General features: G+C 33.4%; 2 protein-coding genes across 2 annotated transcripts; both read left to right on the forward strand.

Moving 5' to 3' along the window:
* Window positions 1-10,649: 10,649 nt before the first annotated feature.
* LOC117993841 (CD151 antigen-like) lies at window positions 10,650-11,751 on the forward strand. Its single transcript, XM_034981709.2, has one exon. The coding sequence runs from the start codon at window positions 10,833-10,835 to the stop codon at window positions 11,619-11,621; it is 789 nt and encodes a 262-aa protein (XP_034837600.1). The 5' UTR covers window positions 10,650-10,832; the 3' UTR covers window positions 11,622-11,751.
* A 4,715-nt stretch (window positions 11,752-16,466) lies between these two features.
* LOC117993842 (23 kDa integral membrane protein-like) lies at window positions 16,467-21,135 on the forward strand. The gene is made up of 2 exons (XM_034981710.2): window positions 16,467-18,848; window positions 19,013-21,135. Exon 1 carries the CDS (start codon window positions 16,967-16,969, stop codon window positions 17,729-17,731), a length of 765 nt encoding a protein of 254 aa, XP_034837601.1. The 5' UTR covers window positions 16,467-16,966; the 3' UTR covers window positions 17,732-18,848; window positions 19,013-21,135.
* Window positions 21,136-21,372: the final 237 nt, after the last annotated feature.

Below are 21,372 nucleotides of genomic sequence, written 5' to 3' on the forward strand. Positions count from 1 at the left end.
ACGCAGTGCATTTATGCCTGTATGACCTGCACGCCACTGTACGTCAGTTAGTCAGTAAGTTAATCCCTTTTGTATTAATTGCATAAAAGGATTTTAAATGACTCCTAAATACCTACATATTGGCAAAAATGGCCCGTTTTTAAGTTTCGTTGAGTTGAGTGATCGTTTTGTGCGGTGATAGCCTAGCTATGGTGGTTAAGACGACGGTCTTCTATTACGGACGGCAGGTCGGAGGTTCGATCCCAGGCACGCAATTCTAGCTTTTCGGAATTATGTACGTTTTAAGCAATTATAGGTAGGTAACATATCTATCACTTGCTTTAAAGGTGAAGGAAATATCGTTAGGAAACCTGCATGTCTACCTACCTATTTATAAGTTATAACTACCTAGACTCGGCTCGATTACCGTACCCTAGTTATATTAAGGCTTGCGTGCTCATACCCCCACGAGAATAACCCCTTCATAATATTATTATTACCCCCTACCCCCTTGTTTCCTATCTTTTTAATCGCAATTACGTAAATGGAAACCCCACGAGGGGGAAAACCGAAAAATGTTTCGGCAATTTTTTTGTTGATCAATATACTTAATGCTCCCAAGTGATTTTAATATTATGTCCTTCAGCTAAGTATCTGCTACTGTCTAAAGATATAAAATACAAGCTTATGCTATCGACTTCGTCCGCGTGGACTACAACAACCCCTACCGCCTGCTCGTTTGCTCGCTATATCTATTAAAAAAAAAAAAAACGCAATCTCTAAACTAAACTAAATTAACAGGTCTAAATCTAGTGCTATCCTTTTCCGCAAGCAACATTATGAAAGGGATAGCAATAGATTTAGACGTGTCATTTTAGTTTAGTTTAGAGATTGTGTACAACGGAATTAGCCACACTTAGCTTATTTAGCTTAATTATAATGTCCATACTAGCTTATGCTCGCGACTTCGTCCGCGTGGACTACAAAATTTCAAACCCCTATTTCACCCCTTTAGGGGTTGAATTTTCAAAAAATCTTTCTTAGCAGATGTCTACGTCATAATAGCCATCTGCATGCCAAATTTCAGCCCGTTCCGTCCAGTAGTTTGAGCTGTGCGTTGATAGAAGTCAGTCACCTTTTCCTTTTAGGTATATATAATTTAGATTATTGAAATAATAACTAAGCTAAACCTATTAACTAATACTAAGTATTCCTATTAAGTAATAAGTATATCTAATTAATACAAGACAGTAGGAAAAAATAAGATAATTCGATAATCTCAACTCTAGCAACGGAAATTAGTTTCACGATTGTTTAGATAGACAGAAGGCACGAGTTAGCGAAGGCAATCGGATCATCTTCCAATTCCTTTCAAGGGCGACTTGATTTGCCGAGTTGTAGTTGTTACGCCAATTTGCAATTACAACCTACAACCATAAACAACTACTAAATCGCCAATGTTTTATTGGTTCCGCATCCTAGCGCACAGAGTAGGACATGTATATAGCCTTGTAATTACGGTACTTTGCCGAGTATAGACAGACGGTGTTCTGATAGCCTAGTGGTTGACGTCGGGCTTCTGTTCGTGGGGTCAGGGATTCAATCCCGGGCCCGCACCTCTAACTTTTCGGAGTTATATGGGCGTTTTAAGCGATCAAATATCACTTGCTTTAACGGTGAAGGAAAACATCGTGAGGAAACATCTCCATCTCCATAATGTTCAGAACATTCTGAAAAATCTGCAAATCTTATTGAATTATGATGTACCAATGGCTAATCTGCGTGAAAGGCTGTATCATCATTTGCTGGTTTGAATGCAGCCAAGCGCTAATCTATCAAAAAAAATTAAATCTCAAATCTCGAATTCTCATCATCAAAGGCTCACTACAAACTCAAACTCAAACCCAAATATTTTTTTCAGAATTGGTAAAATTTTACGCTTCCTGATTGTCATAAATTTATTATTTGTAAGATCTGCTGAGAACAGTGGCCCTACCGCGGTTGTTTGACAGCTACAATGTCACGATCGCAATCATCTCTGATTGGTTAATACTCGCTCACTATTGGCTACAATGCATTGTTGCAACAAGAATGGCACAAATTCAGCCAATCAGAACAATTGAGATTGTAATAACGATTGATGCAGGTTTTAGACAATCGCCCTACAGGTCTCCTCTCAGAATAATAAAGATACGGCCATAGACCACTACGGTGACCAAGTGCGGATTGGTAGACTTCACACATCTTTGCGAACATTATGGAGAACTCTTGGGCACGCAGGTTTCCTCACGAACCAGGCCACCCTAATAGACAGACGTTTTAGTTATCACCATAAACTGTAAATGTTATCACAAATAATTGATTGATTAAATGATACAATAATTCGACGCTCTTGCGTTGATTTGCGAAGTAGGCAGCAATAACCAGTTTGTCCTATAACCACAGTCATGGGCCAGATCATCGCGAAATGCTAATTTGTATTTTGTCATTATAATATTATACTTACCTAATGATATCATCGATGACGAATAACTCAAAAACTTGTTAATTATAGTAGGTACTTACCTAGTGAATACCTGTAGGTTTTAACATAACACATATTTATTTAGTTACAAATCGACGTGATATGAAAGTAACTATTCATGATGAATTCTGGAATTCTCTCCCAGCTGAAATACGTCAGGCGAAATCCTTAAACACCTTCAAAAATCGTTTGAAGAACTATTTATTATTTATCTATGTAAACAGGATTATGTAGTATATTATAGAGATATGTATATAGGTATATATTTATATATATATTTGTGTATTATTAGAATGTACTGTGTATGTAGTCTAATTTATAATAATATAATATACCTAGGGCCATTTTCGGCTGCCGCACCAACCCGTGCTTTCGTGATTCCTTTCGTCAAAGGTTGCCTGGAAGAGATCGCTTTAGCGATAAGGCCGCCTTTGCATGCTACAGCTATTAGATTAAAATCCTGTATTGTGTTTTTTCATTGTTTACTTTGTGTTGTGTGCAATAAAGTGTAAATAAATAAATAAAAAATGATTTTTTTAAATCTATCTAAATTTGACTTTGATATGTCTTCTCGTCCAAAATTCCTCAGTGCTTGAAGACTAGTCTTCGAACAGTGCGTGTTGCTAGTGATGATATAATAATAATTAGATATAGCTCATACACAAACTTTGGCTTAGTTGTCTGTGGCCTCATAAGAAAGCTCAGAGTCACTCAGCGGGCGATGGAGAGAGCTATGCTTGCAGTTTCTTTACGTGATCAAATCAGAAATTAGAAGATCCGTAGGAGAACCAGAGTAACCATCGTCATAGCTTAGCGGGTTGCTTAGCTTGTGTGGCAATGGGCAGGGCACATAGTTTGAAAAACCGATAGACGTTGGCTAACCAGGAAGTGGTATGGCAGTTTTTTATTAAACCCACACCCCATTGGTTTCTACACGACATCGGACCGGAACGCTAAGTCGCTTGGCGGCACGGCTTTTCCGGTAGGGTGGTTACTAGCCACGGCCGAAGCCTCTCACCAGAACAGACCAGAAATTATGAAATTCCAAACCCCTGACGTGAATCGAACCCCGTACCTCCCACTAATAAAACAACAGCGCTTACCACTGCGCCAGGGAGGTCGTCAAACCCTTCTCATTCTAAGAGGAGCACCGTGCTTGCAAAATATCATGGTTTTGTGATTTTTCAATTTTTTGGCATTTTAATATAGGTATATAATAAAACTTGCTTATTTTAATATAGACTACTAGCTGATCCCCGCGGCTTCGCCCGCGTAGATTTAGGTTTTTAAAGATCCCGTATAGCCTATGTCACTCAGGAATAATGTAGCTTTCTACTGGTGAAAGAATTTTTAAAATCGGTTCAGTAGTTCTAAAGATTACCCCCTACAAACAAACTTAACGACATTACCTCTTTATATATAATACAACGGGCCGTGCAGCAGAAATCGTAATATTTTAATTTCGCCATAACTTCAAAACCAAACGTCCAATTTTAATCATTCAAAGACCAAATATTATCTCCATAAACTGTTCTTAGTGATGAAATCATTTATTTTGATAAGGATTAATAGCATGAGTAAAATAAACGCGTTTAAATGTAGTCCAAAAAAAATTCAAGATTTTTAAATAAAAAAATGGTTGCTGTGCCTCACTCGACATAGATGGGTATAGTGTGTCGCGGACTTTTTTGTAGATATTTATAAGATCTACAATTAATTAGAACATTTTATGGTTCTATCTTTTATAGTTTAGGCAGCGTACGCAAAATAAGTAACTTTTCTGGTTGATTTTTTACACCTTGTGTCCGAAAAACCCAAATATCTTACGGAACCCTATTTTTTTCCAAAATAAAATATAGCCTATGTTACTCGTGGATAATGTAGCTTTCGAATGGTGAAAGAATTTTTAAAATCGGTCCAGTAGTTTTTGAGCCTATTCAGTACAAACAAACAAACAAACAAACAAACAAACAAACAAACAAACAAAGTTTTCCTCTTTATAATATTAGTGTAGATTACGGAACCCTATTTTTTTCCAAAATAAAATATAGCCTATGTTACTCGTGGATAATGTAGCTTTCGAATGGTGAAAGAATTTTTAAAATCGGTCCAGTAGTTTTTGAGCCTATTCAGTACAAACAAACAAACAAACAAACAAACAAACAAACAAACAAACAAACAAACAAACAAAGTTTTCCTCTTTATAATATTATTAGTGTAGACAACGGGCCGTGCAGCAGAAATCGTAATATTTTAATTTCGCCATAACTTCAAAACCAAACGTCCAATTTTAATCATTCAAAGACCAAATATTATCTCCATAAACTGTTCTTAGTGATGAAATCATTTATTTTGATAAGGATTAATAGCATGAGTAAAATAAACGCGTTTAAATGTAGTCCAAAAAAAATTCAAGATTTTTAAATAAAAAAATGGTTGCTGTGCCTCACTCGACATAGATGGGTATAGTGTGTCGCGGACTTTTTTGTAGATATTTATAAGATCTACAATTAATTAGAACATTTTATAGTTCTATCTTTTATAGTTTAGGCAGCGTACGCAAAATAAGTAACTTTTCTGGTTGATTTTTTACACCTTGTGTCCGAAAAACCCAAATATCTTACGGAACCCTATTTTTTTTCCAAAATAAAATATAGCCTATGTTACTCGTGGATAATGTAGCTTTCGAAAGGTGAAAGAATTTTTAAAATCGGTCCAGTAGTTTTTGAGCCTATTCAGTACAAACAAACAAACAAACAAACAAACAAACAAACAAACAAAGTTTTCCTCTTTATAATATTAGTGTAGACAACGGGCCGTGCAGCAGAAATCGTAATATTTTAATTTCGCCATAACTTCAAAACCAAACGTCCAATTTTAATCATTCAAAGACCAAATATTATCTCCATAAACTGTTCTTAGTGATGAAATCATTTATTTTGATAAGGATTAATAGCATGAGTAAAATAAACGCGTTTAAATGTAGTCCAAAAAAATTCAAGATTTTTAAATAAAAAAATGGTTGCTGTGCCTCACTCGACATAGATGGGTATAGTGTGTCGCGGACTTTTTTGTAGATATTTATAAGATCTACAATTAATTAGAACATTTTATGGTTCTATCTTTTATAGTTTAGGCAGCGTACGCAAAATAAGTAACTTTTCTGGTTGATTTTTTACACCTTGTGTCCGAAAAACCCAAATATCTTACGGAACCCTATTTTTTTCCAAAATAAAATATAGCCTATGTTACTCGTGGATAATGTAGCTTTCGAATGGTGAAAGAATTTTTAAAATCGGTCCAGTAGTTTTTGAGCCTATTCAGTACAACCAAACAAACAAACAAACAAACAAACAAACAAACAAACAAACAAAGTTTTCCTCTTTATAATATTAGTGTAGATACATAAACCCCGACCTATTTCACCCCCTTAGGGGTTGAATTTTCAAAAACCCTTTCTTAGCGGATGCCTACGTCATAATAGCTATCTGCATGCCAAATTTCAGCCCGATCCATCCAATAGTTTGAGCTGTGCGTTGATAGATCAGTTAGTCAGTCAGTCAGTCAGTCAGTCACCTTTTCCTTTTATATAATATTTAGATTAGATTTCGCCAGTCCAGATCAGACCGGAAATGTACCGGAAATCAAACTAGGGACCCCGTGTTGCGTGATTCGATGACGCAACTAGGTACATTTAATTAATTATACGACCTTACGAGCCGTTCCCCGTAAAATTGATCCTTTACCATGTAATGCTATGACTCATATAAATACTAAAACTCTAATATAACATACATGCGTCATTTTATATAGTACAATTTTGTGCTAGTCAAATTTCGACTTCATTTGCTTTCAGTTAGATTCTATTTTATCTTGTTTTATCTTCATGTGTAGAGTTGGGTTGCTTATGGTAATTAAGACTTAATACGTTAACTGATTAGATTCATATTAATTTGTATCTTCAGGTTCTTTTAAAAGTGAAACATTTTAATTTTATTATGCTAAATATTTTTGCGAAGTAATGCATTGTAATTTCGACTTTATGACGGATGAAATTGGGTTTCTTTTCGAGTATATAGATTGAGAGAAGATTTTTATGCAGAATGTATTTGGTAAATTAGACTCTTTCCTATAACAATAGAGTTTATTTTCACGTGTAATAGTTTAAGTCGATTTCTGAGAATGAATGAAGGAACTAGGAATAATTTTATAGTAATGTTACTTTTATAGTAAACAAAGTAGTAGAATAACTATTAGGTATGAAGTAGGTATGATGCATACTTACAGGAAGCGGGCGTGCCGAGATTTTACCTCTTTTTTTTGTTACGGAACAAACGAGACGGTAAATTGGATCACTTTTGATAGGTTTTATTTTATTCACTGACACCTAGCGATATGATAGAAGGGGTTTGGCAGTTATTTTACGTCTCGTGATACGTATGGTACGCGACAGGTTGAGATGGCAATCGGGGTATGAGGCGGGGGGGACGCTCTGCGCACCCGCAAGTCACCCGCGCTCGCCCGCACCGGGATTTGTGCGTGTGCGGGGCGACCTCACCCCGATTGCCATCTCGACCTGATTTTTTTCAAAGAATATTAGCCATGTTAATCATGACATTCCCCTTTCCCCTCCAATTAAGCGTGAAGCTTGTGCTAGGAGTAGGGACGACAAAAGTGCAACGGGTGGGGTTTGAACCGGCGCGTCCGGATTTCAGTCCGCTCCTTTAACAGTTGAGCTATTGAGGCTTAATTTGGATGAATTTTCCAAAGAGACGCTCAGTTCTTCCTCATCCAGCCACTTTCACACATCACCCTCTTCTTAGAAGAGCAACTGGATAGTAGAATGGGTACTGAAGTACATTACTACATATTTATGAACCTACTAGCTGACCCGCCCCGGCTTCGCTCGGGTGGAATTTAGAAAATAGAGGTGGGGGGTTGAATTTCCAAAAATCCAAATCATCCAAATAACTTGAAAAACGACGGACTTTCATACAAACTTTCATCCCCTATTTAACCCCCTTGGTAGTAAGTACAATTTCCAAAAATCGTGAAATACGTAATTTTTTATTTGTAACTGAGAGCTTAAATACCAATTTTCATCGATGTTACTTCAAAAATGACGGACTTTCATACAAACTTCTATCCCCCATTTAACCTACTTATTTCAAAATTTTCAAAAAATCCTTTTTTAGTGGATACCTACTCTTTACAAAGAATACACTCTCCAAATTTTATGACTTTAGGAACAGGAGTTTAGGCTGTGCGTTGATATATATGTCAGTCAGTCAGTCAGGACTTTGAATTATATATAATATATAGATTACTCCATAGTACGTACCTATTCTAATAGGTACTTAGGTACCTACGTGATAAATGTAGCATACCCTTTTGAAAAATCATCTAAAAGTTTCATCATACATTTGTTTTTCTTGGATTTTCATCAGGTTGCATTGGTTAGCTGTAACAGGAAGGAAAAATTTGTTTTTTATAAAGTAAACCTACCTTTGTAAAATTACTATTAGTAATATAAAATGTGGTCAAAATCTAGGTTCTAGTGGTCTATGGCACGTGTTTCTTGAAGGTACCTACGTGATTTTGAAATAAAATTGGAATACAAGGAAAATTTTATTTTGTACCTACATTACATTAAATGAGTAGAATATTTTGCAATTATATTAATGCAATAATTGGTTTTTATCAATCCCACTAATATAAATTATATTTGGATTGAAAGAGGATTGATTTTCCAACATTAATCAATCCTTCAAAAATCAATATTCAAAATTTTTTTTTTCACTTAGGACTTTTTTTAAAAATTCCGTTACAAGTAAGCCCTAGATGCGATCTCGCCTGGTGGTAGGCAAGTGATGGTGTAGTCTAAGATAAGCGGGCCAACATGGAAGATGCGTGGCAGTTTTTATTATAACTTCAAATACTGTGTAAAATCTAGGGACAGGAATATCTACTCATGTAATCTAGGACGAGCTGACAAGAAACCCAGCAATTCTACACTTAAGAGAGCGCAGTTCGGTGCTTTCTTCATACAAACGTAGGAGGGTGATTTACTACATTATTTATTTGATTGTACGCTCACATCTAAGTATTAAGTATATATATCGGTTTATCTTGCCATTATCTAGGTTTATTTATATATAAAACATCGAAAATTTTTAAGTTACCAGCCTCGAAATATTCCTATTTTAACACTAAATTTATGATAACTTCGGCCGTAAATAAATAAGATTAAGAGTGTGAAAATTCTAAAACAATTTAACTTTAGACATAGTTTATTTATTAATTGATGAAATATCTTTCCTTAGGAAACATACATTAACTTAGTATTTTACTCAAAAACACTTTTCCTGAACCCTTTTCGCGCACTTGATTTTCGTGAAAATCATCGTGCCTCTCACCTTTCTCAAACAATGTTAGGTGAAAAGCAAACAGGTTACCCACGTGCGCTGGCAATTTCGGTCGAGCGTACTGCGTCACCTTAAGATGGCCATTAGAGTCTTCTGAGACATACTAATTTGAATATTCCGTTGTGATATCAAATGTACCCGTTGCAGTGAGTCACGCTCAATTAAGGACAAGTAATGCCTTTTATCATTTGTTGAGACGTGAGCCATCTGACGCTGTGAGGGGACTGCGAATCATACTATGTCCTTGACTTTGGTTTGGTAATCCTTCGCAGTAACACACTATGACGTCATCGTTCAGCCTCCCATTGTTTACTAGAATACCAGCGCCTACGCGAAAGTTTGGTCGGAGTTTCTAAAGTAGGTACATAGGTATACTACGCGACAGGTCGAGATAGCAATCGAGGTATGAGGCGGGGGGACGCCCCACACACCCGCACGTCATCCGCGCTGTTCCGCACCGGGCTAGTGCAGGGGCTGTGCGGGTTGTGCGAGGTGTTCCCTCCCCGATTGCCATTTCGATTTGTCGCGTACTATATATCTTCTTCTGTTATCTAGTTGTTAGCATGTTCGACTTTAGATGACAAGGTCCTGGGTTCGATGCCAAAAAATTTGATAGGTACTTACCAATTTTTTTTAAGAAATTCTCAATACCTACTAGCCCAGAGTTGGCGGTGTTGCAGCCGCGTGTCTCAGAGAGCACGTAAACCCGTTGGTCCTGCGCCTTTCGTGTCAGATTTCCTATAGTAAGAGTGAGGGAAAAGAGAGTGCTTTACAAAGCGTCAAAGCTACGTAAGCTTGCAAGCTTCATCTCTCAAAGAGTCGAAAGAGAAGGGGAAAGTAATAGCCTACCTATAGTTAAACCAAAGAGTCATTTCTGTCACCTATAACTCTATAAGTTAGCTAGATACTTACCTAAGTTAGTCATTTGAAAGGCAGACTGCTTGCGACCTCGATTGCTTTATAAAGACTTGTTCCTAATAAGTGCAGTGGACACTGGACTGGATGCATTTAAGTAGTACATTAGTCCTTCCTGGTCCCTTGTTAGTTATATTTTTTTTAAACTAGCAAACCGCCCTGGCTTCGCCCGGGTAGCTTATTACAATTTTTTGAAAATAAAATATAGCCTATCACTCAGGATTAATGTAGCTTTTTACTGGTGAAAGAATTTTCAAAATCAGTTCAGTAGTTCCAGAGATTACCCCTCTACAGACAAACTTACAAATTTTACCTTTTTACAACATTATAGTTCTAGTATAGATAGATATACGTCATATTGAAAACCTTTCCAAGGAGGTCTTAATAGAAATTAAAAAAAAACAAATTAATTATTTATGTACACATAAAATGTACTATCAATTTAAATACGTAAAAATTTTATTATTTTATAATTAATTACAGTTAATTTAAAAATAAAATAAGTAAATTCTAAGATTAAATAAAAAATAAGTTTTCATTTAATTTCAGAATTTACTTTATTTAAAATTTGGTTGGTATCAAATCAACTATCAACCTTTAATTTAAATAATTAAAGAAGCTTACGAATACTTAATCTCAGACTTATTTAACATGGGCTATCTTTTTTTAAATCAAAATGAATAAAGCCTACCTAGCTTACAGTTTGAGTTTACTTTATTCCGTCAGACATAGTACGGAAATTGAACGGAAACTATTACCAGAACGACACATCCCATCTGAAATTATCAAAAATGACCGCAAACATAAACAAGTACATGATCCAGACGTCATCTTAACTATTCCATTGATCCTTATGACTCATCATCAGCCTAGGAAGCTAGTAAGGTTTTATAAATACAACACATCGCTCCAACGCCATTCAATTGGATACCGTTGACTGAAACGCGCGCGTGGTTGTAAAATTGATCGTAACCTTCAAACAATTCAAAATGTCGTCACTCAGTGTTTCCAAAGTCGTTCTCTACATTTTAAACACACTTTTTTTGATACTTGGACTCGCCATCGCCGCGGCGTCTATATGGTTCTTCTGTGAAGTTCATGATTTCACAAGATTAAGGAATAGCAACCATTACTTGCTGGATTACACCGTGTATTGGCCTCAAGCGATACCATGGGTCTTCTTCATAGTGGCAATTCTCATCATTGGAGTGTCTGTATGCGGATTCACCAGTGCTAGAAAGAAGAGCAAAGGATTACTGACAATGTATGTAACTGCGATGTCTATAGTAATTGTTTTACTTATCGCCGCTTCAGTGATTGCTTTGGTGTTCGCCGACAACAAGTCCACTGACGACTTTGTGAAGGATACTGTTTGGGATGTTTACTTCCAATCGAAGAATGAGAATGACGTCGCGGAAGCTTTTGGAGTTATTGAGAGGAAACTACATTGCTGTGGAGCTGACAGCCCCAGGGACTACAAAAATTGGAAGGCTGAGTTCCCAATGTCGTGCTGTGATGTTTTTTACCGTGGATGGTTGGATCCTTATGCCATTGATTGCGCGTTCACAAATAAATTGGCGAATGAAAGACATGGATGTTCAACAGTAGCAGCTCAATACGCGAGAATCACCATCAAGGTCCTGTCCGGAGCCGCCATTTTTACAGCCTTGATTGGCATAATAGCCGTTGTGTTCGCCGTGACTATGTATAAAAGTCTGAAGATCAGAAACCGACCACCGCCCACGCACGAATCGGAAAGCAAAAAAGTTCTATTGTAAATTTTGAGGACATTTTTTCTCTGTAAGTGAATTTTTAATTTTGTGGTCGTAGAGCAAGATTGATATGAGGTGAGGTTGCATTTTTTTTCTGATTTGCTTTATATTTCGAAATACGATTTCCATTTTCATTTGACATTTGAATTAAATAATAATTTCATTCATATTCAATAAAATATTAGAGAAATTAATTTTTTAAATTAAATTTAAAAATAAATAATTTCAATTCAGTTTGTTTTGTATTTCGAAATGTAATTTCAATTTCAATAATATAATCATTTATTATGATTAAAAATGCACGCACTTATGAAATCTTTTGTCATAGCTACCCGAGGGGAAGCTATTAATTTATGTAGAGGAAAAGAGATAGAACTATAGCCTACATAGCTCTGTCCTTTTCTGACGACTGAGACGGAATATATTTGATTTGCTACATGATTCGTCATGCAGGTATATACCTAGTTATTACGTCATAGTTTTCTGTACCTAATGGTACGTAGATTCAATTCTTAGCATCAACATGTTTACAGATTAGTTTTTCTTTGATCAGACTTCAAGCAAATTTTAACGCATTATTTTAATCCAGCACTGTAAACATATTTTAGCATTTATGAATAATTCTAATTTTGTTTAATTCAATCATTAATGGATTAATTTTATTATGTGACATGCTATAATAATTTTTAACACGATGCTAAGAATTAACCTTATCAATTAGGTTGACACGAAAATTGTATGGAAAACTTCGTACCTACTTGCTAAATACTAGTATTTCTTTGTGCTACTTATTTATTAATAGCTTAGCTTGAGTTGAGTAACGCACTCGTATGTGTTGAAACTTTTGTTATTATATAAGTTAAGGCTATGGCTGTCACGGCATACTTAGAAAAGGTTAACAACTTTTATGAGTACCAAAAAGTTTGACTAAACGTAACAAATCTTTGAGTAAAACTTTGTTTTCACGATTAATTTATAAGTAGTTTAAGATTAATTTATAAGTTTTCTACGATATTAAGATCATTGAAATGGAAATAGATCAAAGATCATATTATTTTATATGGATGAAATTCAGTCATTTGATAATTCTACATGGTAGAGTTTATGAGTCACATTTGGAACAAGTTTGATTGAAAATTAAACAATGTAAAGTTCTCTATTATTTTCTTTTCGATTTCGTGAGTGATAAGTTGGTTTTGTTCTTCTACAATTATCGTAATAGATACTCATCTGAAATATATACTAGAGTACAACTTTTGAGATATGTATCATAAAAACGCGCGAAGTTCTACCTTTCTTGTTCAAAGAAAACGAGTAACTGCGCAATATTTCAAAGCAAATACGACGAGAAAATGTTTTTAGTAAACCTTACATGTCGCAAACATGACACGAAATGTTAAGTGTGGATACACATTATTTTGCTGACACGTTACATATAAGATATCACATTTTTATATTGAAAATTATTTGCTTTTTATGGAGACCTATGTACTAGAATTCTTTTCGACAGGTTATATTATTTGCGATATAACTCAAAATACGGTTGCATAAATAAGTTTTTTTGAGAAATTAATTCGATGTAGATGCTAAAATGTAGATAATATCGAGTTTGGAACGTTGATATTATTGAGAAAAATAAAGCAATTAAATTTTATCGAGTTATGCAAGAAAATTGAGTTTTTATGAATCAGAAACATCAACAAAGAATCACGTTTTAGCAATTAATGGAATTTTTATGCCTCTAGTCGTTTGAAGTAGGTATCAGTATTTTACATTTAAGTACGTATTCTATAGAACATTGCTAAGGATAAAATACATATAATACTTTTCATGACGTTAATGATAACATGATTGTCTCCGTTTTTTTCTTATTTACAAGAACATGACAATAGCCATTTCAATTGAGTTTTTTACGCGTGGCGTCGCATTTTAATAATGTGTATTTACATTTAGGTACTTAGTATATGAAATATTTGTCATTATGACATTTGACATGAATTATGTACATTATTTTAGCAACTTTTAACATTTATATTGATGCTGAACCTTGAATATGAAATAGTTTATTGCAAAACATATGATTTAAATGTAAATTAATATACATAAATTTAGACTTAAGCAGTATTTGTTTATAGGATTTAGGCATCCAACTTACCAACGATCTAAATTTTAGAGTTCTGTCGGTCCACATTCAGTCCTTATTTGATCATTAGTGCGTATAGTATACAGGCAGTTGCTAGTTTGACCGTCAACTACTTTTGTGGACTCTGAACTCTATATTTAGAACGTTGGCTGTGAGACTGACACCTATGTATTTACAGAAAGGATAAACTGTTCTCAATATTACCTATTCGATAAGTAACCACCGTGAAACACCGTGACTAAGTAAAATATGTAAGAATTATCAAAACTAGGGCATGCGGTTTAAACGTACAACCGTTTTAATTTTATGTTAACGTTAGATGATAAAAATAATAGCTAGCTTTCAAATGTTAGTTCAAAGTTTGAACTAAATACAATCGCCATTAGAGTTGGCGTAAATCCGTCCCTGTAAGAAATTGTTATATCGAGATATTTATTTAGTAGAGCCAAATCTGCACGTCTTCGTCAAATTGACAGTTTTTTACAAAAATATGTCCAGTTTATAGACTATTATAGACTATGCTCTTGTAGACATTTTTTTAAGAGTCTAAAATTGTATTTTCTAAGTACTTTTCTTACAAATATCGGAAAAGTTAATGTAAGTATCAAGGCACAATAAAATAATATTGTCCGCATACTGTGTCGATAAGACTTTAATAATCTCCAATATTTGAGCTTTAATATTAGAAAGATAGTAACATTCGCTGCTATCTTCCTAGTATTAAAATGGTTTTCATTTCTAAATGTATTTGAAATTCTATAGAAATGGTATAATTAAATTTGGAATTATTTCAAATTAAACTGAACATATAAATTCAGAATACTTTTCGTTGAAAATTAATTAATATTTTTGTAAAAAATTAAATTATTTTAGGAGTCTAACTTTGATCAGATTTAAGTATTGTAAGTTATTTGTACCTAGCTATAGAATGTAAATAATTAATTAATTTTAGTATTTTAAATGTGTTGTGTGTCTGTTTGTGAGTTAAAAATTGGGAATATTTTTCTATACTTCTAAGATTATTTTTGTATATATTTATATTGTCATGAAAATCGTAAAATATCGCTATAAGACTACTACACTAAGGTACCTACATGAATTTATATTTTCTTTTTATTGCATAATAGTAGCGGTACAGTCTACATAATATTGTCAATACGTGCTATATGTACGTGTGTATGTTGAAAACGTGTTAGAAATTCTTAGTTTGTTTTGACTTTTTCATATTCTGTTTTTCTTATTTGAATTCTTTGGTGTTCTGGGTTTTTATTACTTTGAATGTTTTTATAATTTGCATAGTATGCATTTATTAATTATTTACTTACTTTTTCCATTGTCATTACTGTTCAATTAATTTTGTATCCAAATTAAACCATTAAATTTTTAACAATTTGAAACCAAATAAAGTCAAAACGGTATCAGCTTTAAGATAAAATAGGAATAATATAAGTAATTTTATTTTTAATGCATTTCATATAGTTTACTGATAATTTAATTTTAAATCTGTGTTAGAATTATTATGTATTTATATTTTTCTGTTGATGAATCATTTTGATTTCAAAATAATTATAATTTACAAATCTATCAAACATCTTTTACTGTCATGCGTTTCTAATTGAGTTATAATTACAATTGCTATTACCAGGTTTCTAATTGATTAACTGTTGTTACTTAATTGTTTTTAGAATTGTGGGTTTTTCTTACAGATTTTTCTGATAAGAATAGTTACAAATACTTACTAAATTAATAAGTTTCAAATCGACTTCAATTTTCGGTTGTGTTGAACTAAGATTTCTTTTCCAAATTTGATATTTAATATCTTTTTTTTTTATTCCGTCTATCAGACCAACAAAATATTCTGGCCTGTAAGTTCTAAAATTAAAAGACTTAAATAGTTTCTTTGCTTTAAACGCAAAATATAAGCACGGTAGATACTATAGGTACCCACAATATTTTATCTAGGTTAGCACATTCCATGTCAGACTACCGTAGATTCGTAGTAAAACTACGCATTTTGCCACCAATGGACCATCGAGGAAAGTGATTGGTCTTCAAGGCCTCCGAAAGCAAAAGTGGGTAGGTAGGTGCCTCTAAGAATGTCTGTTTGGTGTTTTTACGTAATATTACCTTCGTAGCGATGGCATCAGCGTAGACGAAGTATGTCATATAAACTGGCTTGGTTGTATGTTGTATGTTAGTTAAATCACGTAGGCGAGGATTTAGGACTCTGTGAGATGGATGCGACACGACGTGACTTGAATTCGACTGCGACGATACGACAATTATTATTATCAATCTCTGAACCGACTTTAGGTACACAAAGATAATATAATTATGATAAAAACCAAATCGTCCAGTAGTTTGATTTTTAAGTATAATTACATTATCTTTCTGCTTTTTAATAATCTAGCTATGACTGCTAATGGATAAAAAATATATATAAACTGTAAAATGAGTTTAGTTGATATTCTGGTAGAGATATACATTATATTGTTATAGTTTTTAGCCAGATCGTGCATTATTATGACGTTTGTTTTAACTTGCTAAACTTCGTAAATGAAAAACATAATAAGTAATTTTACGTAAGTAAAAAAAAACAAATTCCGTCCACAAATTGTCTGAGGTAGATTTTACCTAAATATTGCCAATTTTGTATGTTTTTATCTTTATTGTGCATTAACATTTTATTTTGTGTATAAATAACATTCATTTGTTAGATTTTTTAAATGATAAGTGTAATTTATTAACTTTATTTTCGAATTTTCATACTAACTTAAATTGAAGTTAGTATAAAGATTCTGTCCACAAATAGTTGAAAATCACTTTTATAAGTGTGGTAAATCTATTTCTTTCTCGTGAACTGTATAAAACATGACAAATCTGTAGTAATATATTGTGTTACTAAGAATAATCTGCCAAGAATTTCCGTTGTACAACAAAAACATGTGTCATATCTGTGTATCAAACGACAGGAAGTCAAAACTGTAACCCAGAGTAAATAATTGACTGTAATCAAGAAATCTGACTCACTGACTCTCACTATGCAAATATTATGTCGTCAAGTGTTATCGTATCGTGAGGTGTAATACCACTCGATCTTGAGGTCCGTTCGCGAGTTTATAAAACTACTCGCGCACATGCAACGTTTCTCACTCTATCGTTAACGATCATTCACGCCGGTCGATAATTTGAAACGCGAAAAATAAAAATGGCGAAAGAAGACCTTCTCAAAGGTGTTCTGTATGTTATGAACATAATATACGCGGTGTTCGGATTAGTGACAGCGGCTACAGGAATCTGGTTTTTCGTGCAACTTTCCGAATTTGTTGCGTTGAGAAATAGTAACCACTATTTACTGGATTATAGGGTTTACTGGCCTCAAGTTGCACCATGGCTGTTTATAATTCTCGGATTATTTGTGATCATGGTATCTTTCTGTGGATGGTGTGGTGCTAATAGAGAAAGCAGAGGACTTCTTGGAATGTACGGACTTTTCATGATTCTAATTGTTATTGGACAACTGCTCGCCGCAACTTTAATCTTCGTTTTCGTCGATGGAGAAGACACTGATAAATTCATAAAGGACACAGTTTATGATGGATACTACAATTCTCAATCCAACCCGGATGTCTTCAAAGCTTTTGGGAAAATTGAAAGGAAACTAAGATGCTGTGGTGCCAACGACGCTCGGGATTATAGAAGCTGGAGAAACGATCTGCCTTTAACCTGTTGTTTGGACAGTTATTACAGAGCAACCTGTGACTTTACCGATAAGGAAGCGAATGAAAGATTAGGATGTGCTAAAGTGGCAGCGGTTTACACCAAGATTATCAGTTCTTCAGTTGCTGGTGCTTCGTTACTTATATCTCTAGTTGAGATAACTGGTGTTATTATCGCTTGGAAACTCTTCAATTCTTTGAGAGAGGTGGAACATTATATAACGGAGAGAAAAGAGGGTGAAACTGAGTGCTAAATAAAGGTGAAGATAAAGGTAAAAGATAAACAGATTTTATTTGATGGGTTTGAAATAAACTGCCATAGTTTTCGTATTTAGCGCGGTCCCATCTTATAGATTGCTTCGTTATCGGTGAGATTGCAGACGAAATTGTCGTTGAATAAAAATTTGGTTGTTAAAATCATGTTAGATGCATATTGTGTGGTATTTTGCAATAGTTTAGTATAGTACTATTGAACAATCGATTGTATGCTCGACTCAACGGTTGAATGGTTTATATTTGACTCATTGAATCTATTGTAAGTTGTATTGCCAAGCGTGCGAACTCTCCCATTTTCTAACATTTTTTTGAACTGTGATTTTTTTATTCAATACCTACCTCAAGTTTAACAGATAATAATATTTAAAGTTCATTATAAAGTTGTTTTCCAGCATGCGAGGAATTCTAATTATAATACTTGTTATTAAATGACGTCATTATTGATTCAATATGGCCGACAACAAGCGCCGTTTAACATAGCATTATTGCTAAATAATTGCACAAGCAATTATTAATAGATAATAGCTGTTGAACAACTAGGTATAATATTCATTAGTAATAATAGTTAATTTTTCAATTCTCTATCTTTTTTTTTCTGGGGAGAAGTTCTTTTTTAATTAATTTTGAGTCGGCTTACAATTAATTTGGTGCTTTATTTTTGTTATCTTTAGCGCCTTTAGCCAAATTTTACCACCGATTGCCGTAAGTTAACACGCCTACACGTGCGCATTAAATAATCGATTTTAAGTGTAAAGCAATAAGAGTTATATTGCCTTAATATGTAGGTTACAGCGATTTCCCGCCACGACACGAAGTCGAAGCCTGAACAATTTTCATAGTCCTTAGAAAGTTTTTTTACTTTTTCATGGCATTATAATATTTTTTATATTACTTCGGGAATAAAATTCGTTTCCTTTTAAGAAGGAAGTATGGAAAATTTTATTCTTTTTTATAATTAAGTTTAGTTTCAGAACATTCCAAAATATTCCATTTTTTTTTAAACTAATTAACGCGTTACCATTCGTGTCATTTTATTATAATTTTATTTTATGCGTGTATATTTTGCTGTTTTGATAATTATATTTAAATTAAGTGGTATATTGGGGCCGATTCTCTTGTACACAATCTCTAAACTAAACTAAATTAACAGGTCTAAATCTAGTGCTATCCTTTTCCGCAAGCAACATTATGAAAGGGATAGCAATAGATTTAGACGTGCCATTTTAGTTTAGTTTAGAGATTGTGTACAAAGGAATTAGCCCTATTATCTCAAATACTTTATTTACAATTTACGTTTAAGTTTTGAAGAATCTAATTTTTTATATTTTAGCTATTAGAAATAAGAGTTGGGTAACAATCGAAATTCAGTATTTATATAGGTAGTTTATATTATTGTGTTTTATTCAAGCATAGAAATTATGAACAGTCAACAATATTTCTGAGCGCAGACTAAAAATTCTGACTTCGAGTTATGACAGCTAAATAATATTGAATTGACAGATTTCGATGTAATTTTGGCAGCTATTCGCCACACCCAGGTCAAAGATCTTATCATTTAACGCTTAAGAATCGTCTTAATCATTAATTTCCTCCTTTGTCCATGAATCATTACCTGAACTGACTGACTCATTTGTAACTCAATTGTAGAATGTCTCATGACCTCGAATGATGCCCCCCTCTCCTACCACATGTTTTGTTGTTTCGTTGAGGATCATTGCGTAACTTTGAATGGTTACAACTTACAACCTTAAGGTTGTAGTAGGTACCACAATACTATGAGAAAAATTTGACCTCGGCACTATTAGATATAGGCCCCTAATTCGATTTCACTTTACAATTTGACCTATGCGTGAACCGTGGCTTTGTCTGAGATTGGTAGCGTCAATTTTTGCTTTTGTGTGTTTTACTTTATTTACATTTTCATTAGATAATGTAAAAAAGAAGTAGACACGTTAGTGAAGGCTTAAAAGTTAAAACTACCTTCTGCATTTGGGTCACATTTGTAGAGCGCTATATGTTCTACTCTCGTGCATTTGGTATCTTCTGTCTTACTCTTAAACAAGAACGTATTTTATACGCCATGTAATATGAACGTAACATATCTGTAGTATAGTAAATAGTAATGCCATTGCTTAACGTAAAAAGATACCTACGCTCAAATTTTTCATTCATAAATACCTACTTAATACATTTTTAATCTCGCTATGTAAACTATTTATAATACTCTTTTTTAATGACATTTTGTATTTTCATATTATTTTTATATTATTTTACCTATGTTTCTTATAATTCATCTACAATAAGTACATTTATTTGTAAACCTATGGTAATCTAATAGTATTTGTTTAAAGATAATTTTTATTTTATGTAAGTATTATACAATTAAATGAAACTTTAGATTTGTCTCAAGTGGCACAAAAATGAACGGACAGACATAGTAGCTCACTTAATATGTAGAGACATGTTTGTTTACCATATTTTGTGTCGCAATAGTTTGCGTAAAGCCTTCTAAGAGGACTATCGATGGCATAGGTGGGTGCTTACGACATACCGTTTCGACATTTTTAAAAATGTAGGCCAGCCAGGTGTTTTAAATTTTAATAGATTTGCGAAATACTATACAAAATGTGTACCGTGCCATCTGTTTAGTATGTTTTTGTATGTCATTGTAATTTGTAGGTTGTATTTTGGGTGCCTTTCGAACTATTGCCCATTAAATGTTGCGAGTAAGTAATTTATTGCAAAAAAATTTAAAAAATACAAAAATAAAGCTGAGTAGCGATCCAATGAATGTATATACATTAACTGGGTTGCGAAAGAATTTATAAAGTTTTTATAAAATAAGTGAAACTGCCGTACACTATATTATAAAAACAATATTTTAGCGTATAAAACTATATTATTATAAAATGATCTATTATTATTTAATTAGAAGTACAATATTATATTCCCAATATCTCCTTCTATTATATAATTTTAATGTAAATTTATTATTATAAGTGAATGAAGAATGATTTCCGTCCTTTTTTTGTTACGCCATATTGTTTACAATTAAAAAATAGAATTCTGTATATGTAACTGTTATTCACATGCCAAAGAAATGTGTACAAATGTAACGCATTCATTTACCTGAATAAATAAAATAAAAATATATTATGAAAATAAATGAAACTGTTTTTTTTTGCATGCAAAAAAATATTATTATCTATCCATAGAATAGATTAGGATATATTACACCACTGATTTAGATTATATTCACAAGTTATTTTTATACGATAATAATTATTTGATATTATAAAAAATAATCATAAGTTGGAACTAGTCTTAAGTCGTTCATATAATTATTACGTAGTAAGAGAATAATAAATTTTATTGAATCTCATTAATCCTTTTATTTACCTACTCACCTAGTTATTATTTATTTGTTTCTTTATTGAAAAAAGAAATAAGATTTTCACTATACAAAGTCCCGCAAATTGCTATTGCGCTGGAACCATGTCTCATTAACATCGAAATGACGTCATTTTGGCGTCAGCCGAAATAAAAATATACCATCAGCTCGAAACTTCAGTCTAGTGCTGACGTCACTAAAATGGCGGCCACGCGCATTAGTAATTTG

This window comes from Maniola hyperantus, chromosome 25 (genome assembly GCF_902806685.2).
Source record: "Maniola hyperantus chromosome 25, iAphHyp1.2, whole genome shotgun sequence".
NCBI classification, from domain to species: domain Eukaryota; kingdom Metazoa; phylum Arthropoda; class Insecta; order Lepidoptera; family Nymphalidae; genus Maniola; species Maniola hyperantus.

Bases quoted from the DNA above. Each gene is read 5' to 3' on its own strand.
- LOC117993841 (XM_034981709.2), top strand. From the start codon at position 10,833: ATGTCGTCACTCAGTGTTTCCAAAGTCGTTCTCTACATTTTAAACACA.
- LOC117993842 (XM_034981710.2), top strand. From the start codon at position 16,967: ATGGCGAAAGAAGACCTTCTCAAAGGTGTTCTGTATGTTATGAACATA.